The sequence below is a fragment of the Nerophis lumbriciformis genome, linkage group LG08 (genome assembly GCF_033978685.3).
Source record: "Nerophis lumbriciformis linkage group LG08, RoL_Nlum_v2.1, whole genome shotgun sequence".
NCBI classification, from domain to species: domain Eukaryota; kingdom Metazoa; phylum Chordata; class Actinopteri; order Syngnathiformes; family Syngnathidae; genus Nerophis; species Nerophis lumbriciformis.
The window spans coordinates 47,160,236-47,170,000 of record NC_084555.2 but is presented as its reverse complement, the minus strand read 5'-3'; the positions used below and the strand labels follow the sequence as shown (position 1 = coordinate 47,170,000).

Sequence of the window (9,765 nt, the reverse complement as noted above, 5' to 3'; positions counted from 1 at the left end):
TAAAACAGGACGAGGAAAAAGCAAGATGGCGTCTGATAGATAGTACGCGTTTGTGTTTTGTTTTGTGTGTTCTTAATCAGTGCATACATGTGCAAATAATTGTTGTTTAACAGCGTAAACATCGTAAATAATTGTTTGTATTCGGACACATTTGTCTGGGGGCCTTGGCGCACTTTGCTGCTTCTCGTGCTCGCTTAGCTTGCTAGTTAGCTTAGCTTGTTAGCTGCTAACCAGCTAGCAACACGTCGCTAAGCAGAGATCAGATGTGAGTATAAAGTGTTCAAGTTCAAGTTAAAGTAGCAATGATTGTCACACACACACATTAGGTGTGGCGAAATTATTCTCCGCATTTTGTCCCATCACCCTTGATAACCCCCTGGGAGGTGAGGGGAGCAGTGAGCAGCAGCGGTGGCCGCACCCGGGAATCATTTTTGGTGATTTAACCCCCAATTCCAACCCTTGATGCTGACTGAGTGTCAAGCATTGTGATTGTGTGAAAATGTGCGAAAGAACGATGGCAGAGTACAAGGAGGGACGTTCTCCAACTCAAGAGAAGGAGCGACAACATCAACTACTCGACGCTGTTTCTAACAAACATCAGCTTGTTTTACACAGAACAGGTTTGTTTACTTCTTACTCTCACATGTTTACTAACTTTACATTTGATTATTAACACTATTCCTGGATAGATTGTCTATAGGAAGGGGAATTGTCTTGTGAGGATCATATTGTGATCAATATGCTGTTCATATTGTGGGCACTTTTGTGTTAAAATACTGAACAGATGTTTACCTTATCCCAATAAACATCTGTTTATTTTAACATAAAAGTGTTAGATTGTGAGGCATTAAAAGACACAAAATGCAACGGGTCCATCAGACCCACAAACGCTGACTGAGTAACAACAATATGAACGTTGCACGGAAAATGTCTCTGCCAGTTTCTGCATCCCACAGGGATTCTTCTTTTGTGTTTCTGCACATATGGTCATTTTAAATGAATTATTATGATCATTTAAAATTAATTATTTCCAATGTTTATTTTAATGTATAATTCTATGGCTGGATGTAATAAGGTGTCAGAAAAAATACAAATAAAAATACAATTAATTTTGATGTTTTTAGCAAAATATAGTAAAAATTTATTTAGTTTTTTTTTTAAAATTAATAAATATATTTATTTTTAGGTAAGATAAACATAATAATACAATTTATCTCTAGTCTGGATGATTTAGTTCTTGTCACCCTGTTGTCCTCCCGTCATGAAAAAAAGGCTGTCCTCACTCAGGTCCGGCTGAAAATCGGGAGATTTTTGGGAGAATATTTGTCCCGGGAGGTTTTCGGGAGAGGCGCTGAATTTCGGGAGTCTCCCGGAAAAATCGGGAGGGTTGGCAAGTATGCTGGGGGCCGGTATATCTATTTTTAGGAACACTAATACAAAACCTCACAATAATGTCTGATTGAATGCTAAAAACTTTTTGACGGACCGCCTTAAAAAACGTAATGGAATTTTACATGTTTCTATGAAGGATAAAACACTGAATATTGACAAAATATGAACGCCACACCCAGGGCCGGCCCGTGGCATAGGCCGTATAGGCAAATGCTAAGGGCGCCGTCCATCAGGGGGCGCCACGCCAGTGCCACAAATGTTGGAGAAAAAAAAGAAGAAAAAAAAAAGGTGGTACTATTATTTCTAAATACAAAAAATAATCCCACGTTAATTAAAATGCAAAGTAAAGCCTATTTAATAGAAATATTATTTGTTACAACATTACCCCCCCCCCCCCCCCCCCCCGCACGGTGCGCCCCCTCCCTTCCCGTATCATGACTCTTTTTGGACGTCACCACATCAAAAAATCAACACAAGATGTCAAAACAGCCAAAACTGTCAGGTGCCCAGGGAAGAAAAAAGAGAAAAGAAGAGGAGTAGAAGCGAGAAAAGACAGAGGTAGCAGGTAGGTAACGTTAGCCTACATGAAATTATTTGTATGTTACAGAATGTGATAGTAACCTGGCTTTTTAGCATTAAGCTAATGCTACATGATTCGGCAATTGCTAATCAATAAATAGCTAGTACTGTTTTAACGTCGGGTTAATATTGTGGAGGGGGCTAAATTGTTATGGAAAATAATAATGTAATGTTAGCTAATTACAGTACTCCCACCGTACATTCCTCAGGGACATTTGTATTAGATCTTTTAAGCAGGTGTTTTTTTTGTTTACATTGTTATTGCCTTCTGGTTAGCTAATGTTTGACCTGCAGGTAATAGTCACTTTTTTCCACCCCTTTATATATTAGGGTTAGTTGTAAGTAAAAAAAAAACGTCAAAGACAAAGCTATTCGGTTTCTTGTGAGTATATACACTTCACTGCCGATGTGGGGGGGGCGCGCCACCTAAAATCTTGCCTAGGGCGCCAGATTGGTTAGGGCCGGGCCTGGCCACACCCCCTTTCGATCGACACATTGTACAATCAAGAGAACGCATCAAAAATGCAACAAACAGTGAAATATGAATGCGAAGGGTACAAAATAAACCCACTTACAATCTGATATATGTGATATATCACTAAGCTTTAGAACTTTCTTGTGAAAGTCTCCTTCCGCGTCTGTGGAAACGCTTCCCGCCCACACTGCTTGGTGCCTCGTCTGAGCTGCTGTGACGTAGAGTACCATAGTAACTAATTAGATGACCATAGTAACTAATTAGATTACCATAGTAACTAATCAGATGACCATAGTAACTGGTATATCATCCAAAAGCGCAGATTCTAACCATTGAAATACTTTATATAGTTGAAGACTTAGAAAACATGACTGCACATCATAATGGCAGCTACACTTTCCATCTTAAAGATCGAAAAAATTATTTGGGAATGTCCAGTGGGCCAGATTGAAAAGCTTAACGGGCCGCATGTGGCCCCCAGGCCTTAATTTGCCCAGGTCTGGTTTAGTTACATACACAACACACACATAATCTCATTATGTTTACAGTGTCAGTTAAAAAGCACTTCTATTATCACTTAACATTATTTACTTATTTATCTAACAGACTTCCAGCAGCCTCTTCATGTTAAAGAGGAAGATCCACTCCACCCTCATGTAAAAGAGAAAGAGGAGCCCCCCCACATTAAAGAGGAAGAGGAGGAGCTCTGGATCACTCAGGAGGAAGAGTGTCTTCTTGGGCAGGAGGAGGCTGATCTCACCAAGTTTCACTTGACTGGTGTCTCTGTGAAGACTGAAGACCATGAAGAGAAACCACCTGAGTCCTCACGGCTTCATCACAGTCCAGTAAGCACAACATAAACATATCATCTAATACACACCTGGGAAAAATAGATCCCGCAGGCCACATATGTTAAGATTTTCAATCCGTATGTATGTATGTATGTATATTTACATATATAATATAGATAGTTGTGGTCAAAAGTTGACATACACTTGTAAAGAACATAATGTCATGGCTGTTTCCAACAATTTCTACAACTCTTATTTTTTTGTGATAGAGTGATTGGAGCACATACTTGTTGGTCACAAAAAACATTCATGAAGTTTGCTTCTTTTATGAATTTATTATGAAAATGTGAGCAAATGTGCTGGGTCAAAAGTATACGTACAGCAATGTTAATATTTGCTTACATGTCCCTTGGCAAGTTTACCTGCAATAAGGCGCTTTTGGTAGCCATCCACAAGCTTCTGCTTGAATTTTTGACCACTCCTCTTGACAAAATTGGTGCAGTTCAGCTAAATGTGTTGGTTTTCTGACATGGACTTGTTTCTTCAGCATTGTCCACAAGTTTAAGTCGGGACTTTTGGGAAGGCCATTCTAAAACCTTAATTCTAGCCTGATTTAGCCGTTCTTTTACCACTTTTGACCTGTGTTTGGGGTCATTGTCCTGTTGGAACACCCAACTGCGCCCAAGACCCAACCTCCGGGCTTATGATTTTAGGTTGTCCTGAAGAGTTCGGAGGTAATCCTCCTTTTTCATTGTCCCATTTAAAGCACCAGTTCCATTGGCAGCAAAACAGGCCCAGAGCATAATACTACCACCACCATGCTTGACGGTAGGAATGGTGTTCCTGGGATTAAAGGCCTCACCTTTTCTCCTCGAACCAGGAACACTCAGGTTGCTGGCACGGGCGGCCACTCTCCCAACCGCGCCAGGCCGTCCCCCATATAAGATATGCCCCTTTTTAATGTTTCCTAATTAGGGCCCGCATGGCCCATTGTAAAAGGAATCCCAAAGGGAGTCCTTTTACAATGGGACAGAGGACCCTATTGAGTTTGTAAGGTTTTATTATTATTATTATACCGGCCGCCTCTTTGAGCTGTAATTTGACCCACTTATATGCTTCAAAACTCACCATATTTGACCCACACATCAGGACCTGCGAAAATTGCCTTTTAATAAAAAAACTGAACCCCAAAACTCAAAATTGCGCTCTAGCGCCCCCTAGTAAAAAAAAAAAAAACTAGACTGCCTGTAACTCTCACTAGGAAGGTCGGAGAGACATGAAAAAAATACCTCTATGTAGGTCTGACTTAGACCTACATTTCACAATTGTACATTGTCGGGCAAAAATCACCAGGAAGTTGGCAATTCCCCCTTCAAGACAAAAATGTACTAAAAACAGTCACTTTTCCCTCTTTGAGCTGTAATTTGACCCCCTTAACATGCTTCAAAACTCACCAAACTGAACACACACATCAGGACTGGCAAAAATTGCAATCTAATAAAAAAACCTAAACCCAAATCTCACTGGACAAAAGTATTGGGACACTTACACTGGACAAAAGTATTGGGACACTTAGGACTACAACTTGACAAAAGTATTGGGACACTTAGGACTAAAACTGGACAAAAGTATTGGACACTTAGGACTCCAACTGGACAAAAGTATTGGGACACTTGGGACTAAAACTTGACAAAGGTATTGGGAAACTTAGGACGAAAACTGGCCATAAGTATTGGGACACTTAGGAATAAAACTGGACAAAAGTATTGGGACACCTACACTGGACAAAAATATTGGGACACTTAGGACTACAACTTGACAAAAGTATTGGGACACTTAAGACTAAAACTGGACAAAAGTATTGGGACACTTAGGACTAGCACCTGCCAAATACGCGGGCCCGACCAATGCTGCTTGCAGCTTTAATTTACTTTTTGTTTTTGGTTTCGTTCTGTTCTCTTTTTGAGTTAAATGTCCTCGTTTCTCACACTTTTGACTTCTTAAATGAGTTGCATGGCTTTTCATAAATTATTGTTTTAATTATCCTGTTCTATATTGTCTTTTTGTCAGGTTGTAGTGCTGTGATTATTTCAGTTTTTTCATGACTTGTTGTATTGCTTCTGTTATTCTTTGATGTATGGTATGGTTATGACATCTTGGACGTCGGCGTGGTGACTGATGAGACATTATCAGTGTCAGGTTCAAACACTGATGACATCTATTAAACAAGACAAGAGGCAAATAATTAAACAGAGACAGAATTAAATTTGGACTCAATTGAGGAGACACGTCTGGACACACTGTACCCTCATACAGTATCTCAGCACACTCTGCCAAAAGATTGCATGCCTTCTTTTATTTTGGCTTTCTCCCCCCACCTGACCACGGCCGCTTCCAGAGGGAAGTGGGTCGTAAACAGCGTTGCCTTTGGTTACCGAACAGTTCAAAAGAAGAAGTCGTAAAATAGTTCGAAAAGAGTTCCATAAAATAGTTCAAAGAGAGTTCCATAAAATAGTTTAAAAAATTGGGCAGATCCTGTCTGTCATGACTTGGTCCTGGGGTTTGGTTTTTCTAGAAGGCAACGGAAAGTTGGCTCGGGCGAGACGGGAATGTGAGAACATATTTATTTAAACTTATCAAAAAAAGTACAAACGAAAAGCGCGCACAGTGGCGGAGAAACAACTTGGCTATGAAAACAAATACTTGCACAAAGGCAGAAACTATGAACAAAAAAAAAAACACTAACTGTGGCATTAATAAACAAAACTTACTTGGCATGGACAAAAGGAGCAGCGTGAACGATGGACATGAAAAAAGTGTCAGAAATGTGCAGAGCATAAATGTGGGATGTCACCAGAAAGACAAACTGAAAACAATGAACTTAAATACTACAGACATGATTAACGAAAACAGGTGCGTGACTCAAAACGTGAAACAGGTGCGTGACGTGACAGGTGAAAACTAATGGGTTGCTATGGTGACAAACAAGAGTGCACAATGAGTCCAAACGTGGAACAGGTGAAACTAATGGGTAATCATGGAAACAAGACAAGGGAGTGAAAAGCCAGAAACTAAAGAGTCCAATAACTAAACAAAACGTGACAAACAAAACATGATCACACAGACATGACACTGTCATCTTTTCGCTTTGAAGTCGCAGTGGAGTTTTAGAGCATTCTTCCTCTTGGTAGGCCTCAAAGACAGCCTGGAACTCATTTCAACACAAAGTTTTTTGTGATCATTTACAAACAATTATTCTAACAATCAGAACTTCTGGTGATGCAGAATATAAATATTTAGGGGTTCATATTGATAATCTTCTCTGCTGGAAGACACATATTGACTGCAACAGAGGCTATATATTTTGCGAAGATTAAGATTGTACGGCGTAAGCAGCCACATCATGATGATTTTCTACCGTGCCATTGTAGAGAGCATCATTAGATACGGGATCACCTCATGGTTTGGCAACCTAACCGTTAAACTAAAAAGCAAACTGGCCGGCATGCATAAAACGGCAATGAAAATCGTAGGGAGGAAAGAATATGAGCCTATACAGAGCATCTATGAGCAGGCAGTTAGGAAAAAAGCTAAGAAAATGATTTCCAACTCACAACATCCACTCTTTCCTGAATATGGAACCCTGCCATCAGGGAGAAGACTCCGGGTCCCACTATGCAAATTTAACCGCCTTAAATTATCATTTGTCCCAGCCTCCATTAAGCTGACCAACAATGTGCAATAGAATTTTAATACATAGGTTAGCACTTTTTTAGCACATAGCACTTTAGCACATAGCACTTTAGAACTAAGCACTTTAGCACACAGCACTTTATCCATGAGCTCTAGTGCAATGCACATTGGTACTTTATCTTTATCTCCATACTGTAGATTTTATGCCTACATCAAAGTGCCACCTATGTCTATCAAGCTCCATGTTCTGATGTTTAAATGTTAGTTGTATGGTTGTGGTTGTGTCTGTGCTTGTGTTTTTGTTCTGTTGTTTTTGGGTATGTTAAGAAAGCAATGATGCACTGTGCCCAAGACAAATTTTCCCGCAGGGACAATAAAGTTGAACCTTGAACCTTGAACCTTGAGGACAATGTCTCATGGGACTGAGCAAAGCTGGACTTTTCTAAAGCATGTGGTTTGTCCCCTTGTGGTCCGCAGACGTCTGTGAGAAACATTACCCTGAACAGCAGGAGTGGACCTCCAGGACGGGGCAGGAGGAGCCACAGCCCCCCCACAGTGAAAGAGGAACATGGGGAGCCACAGGAGGATAAAGAGGAGCTCCCGTTAACTATTGTCATTGTGAAAAGTGAGGATGATGAGGTTAAAAGTGAAAGTGAGGAGAAGAGAGAGGCAGAGCCTCCAAGCAGCAGCTCAACTCAACACATGACAACAGAAGGTGATGAAGACCACTGTGGAGGATCACAAGCAGACAAGCTCTTAGCTCCTCTATCAGATAGTGACGAGACGACATCACACTCTCCTGACACTGATGACGAAGACTTTAACGCTGATACGACATGTCACGCTGACAACACACACATTAAATGTTATTACTGTGATAAAACTTTCAGTCACCGTCGTAATCTGAAAAAACACACCAGAATACACACCGGCTACAAACCTTACTCCTGTTCAATCTGCGGTAAAGATTTTACTCAAAGGCAACATTTGAAAACGCACATGAGGACGCACACCGGAGAAAAACCATTCATGTGCTCAGTTTGCTGTAAAAGATTCTCCCTGAAAGAAAATCTGAAAACGCACATGAGAATACACACCGGCGAAAGACGTTTTTCATGTTCATTCTGTGGTAAAGCTTTTATACAAAACAGTGATTTGAAAATACACGTGAGAATACACACCGGCGAAAAACCGTATTCCTGTCCGAGCTGCAACAAAGGCTTCGCCGACCGGTCGACACTCGTAAGACACGTGAGAACACACACTGAAAAAGTGTTGAGTTGCGGCGTGTGTAGTAAGCGATTCTCTCGGCAGGAGAATTTGACAGTGCACGCCAGAAGACACACCGGCGAGAAACCATATTCCTGCCCGAGCTGCAACAAAAGCTTCGCCGGGCGATCGACGCTTAATAAACACATGAGAACACACACAGGAGAGAAAGTGTTGAGTTGCAGCGTGTGTGATGAAAGATTCTCTTATAAGTACCAGTGTAAGAAACACAAATGTGCTGGTGAGACCAGCAGCAAATGAAGCTGCAGCATTTTCATTTAACATCAGCACATATAACATGTGACATCATTGTGTATGCAACACAATCTTGTTAATACATACCTGCCAACTTTTGAAATCAGAAAAACCTAGTAGCCAGGGTCCAGGGACCGCAGGCCCCGGTAGGTCCAGGACAAAGTCCTGGTGGGGGGTTCAGGCGACGCAAAATGATTGATTGCATTCAGACAGGTTAAAATGTTGCTAAAACCATCACTTTTCTATCAGTCACAGTGACTTTTCAAAACAAAAATATTACAGCAAAAATCATATGGGTTGATTGACATGTTTATTCTGTAAGCTAACTTCAATAGTTTGAAATTATTTTGACAGTTAATGCCAGTTATCCTGTCAACCTTTCACAAGACTTCAATTTGTTAATTGAAAGTATAAACACTTTTTACAGTAAACAAATGGTAAAACAGTACTAAACAATTCCATTAAAAAAAAAATTGGTGTCATTATTAACTTTCTGTCCAAGCTTGTATAATCTACTGCCTTGTTCAATTGTAAAAAATATTCTGTGCCTAAAATTCACATTTCTATCACAATTATCATACTGTAAACATGGTAAGCTAACTTCATTAAAATGAATAGTCCTGTCAATAGCATGGAATTACAATTCAAATGTAGTTTTTTTGTAAGCCTTTCAAAAGAATTCAAAATATGAAAAATTAATGAAAATTAATTTAAGCCATCAGACACTTGAAAAGTGGCACATCACATCTCTAATGTAATCATTTTAACTTTTCAACAGAAATAGCACTGCAAAAATATTAAGGACATACTTCTGTATTTTGGTAGTTATGCTGTCAACATTTAACAAGATTTCTTCAACTTGGACTTGAAAGCATAAATAGTATAAACACTTTTAACAGTATAACAGTACTAAACAATTCCAATAGGTAACATTGGTGTCATTACCTTTTTGTGGCTAAAATCCAACGGCAACGGCATTAGCAACGGCATTAGACTTGTTTTTTTGTCCGAACGTGGTCTTTTACATCGCTAATTCCTCCGTGTCCGATCGAAAAATCTTGTCTGCACAAGGTGCAATTCGCGTAGTTTTCACCCTTTTTGGAACGGATAATTATTCCCGGATAGGCTTTTGAATATTCTTCACGGAATGACTGCAGTTTTCTTTTCGGTTTAAGACTCGTTTGCGATTTTTCTCCGGCTGATTCCATGATCGTTCGCTCGTTTGGAAACAATGGCCTCGTGCTTGGCAGCGGTGCTATAAATAGCCTCGCACATGGCATTCGGAATGGCTCGATAGGAAGTTACGGGAAG

The 9,765-nt window shown here is 40.2% G+C and overlaps 1 protein-coding gene across 1 annotated transcript; it reads left to right on the top strand.

Moving 5' to 3' along the window:
* The first annotated feature begins 20 nt into the window (after positions 1-20).
* Positions 21-8,779, top strand: LOC133611213 (uncharacterized). The gene is made up of 3 exons (XM_072913699.1): positions 21-620; positions 3,053-3,291; positions 7,408-8,779. Exons 1-3 carry the CDS (start codon positions 500-502, stop codon positions 8,458-8,460), a joined length of 1,413 nt encoding a protein of 470 aa, XP_072769800.1. The 5' UTR covers positions 21-499; the 3' UTR covers positions 8,461-8,779.
* The last annotated feature ends 986 nt before the right edge of the window (positions 8,780-9,765 follow it).

Coding starts and splice junctions, on each gene's coding strand:
- LOC133611213 (XM_072913699.1), top strand. CDS start 500: ATGTGCGAAAGAACGATGGCAGAGTACAAGGAGGGACGTTCTCCAACT. Junction 621..3,052: donor GCTTGTTTTACACAGAACAG/GTTTGTTTACTT, acceptor TTTATCTAACAG/ACTTCCAGCAGCCTCTTCAT. Junction 3,292..7,407: donor CACGGCTTCATCACAGTCCA/GTAAGCACAACA, acceptor TGTGGTCCGCAG/ACGTCTGTGAGAAACATTAC.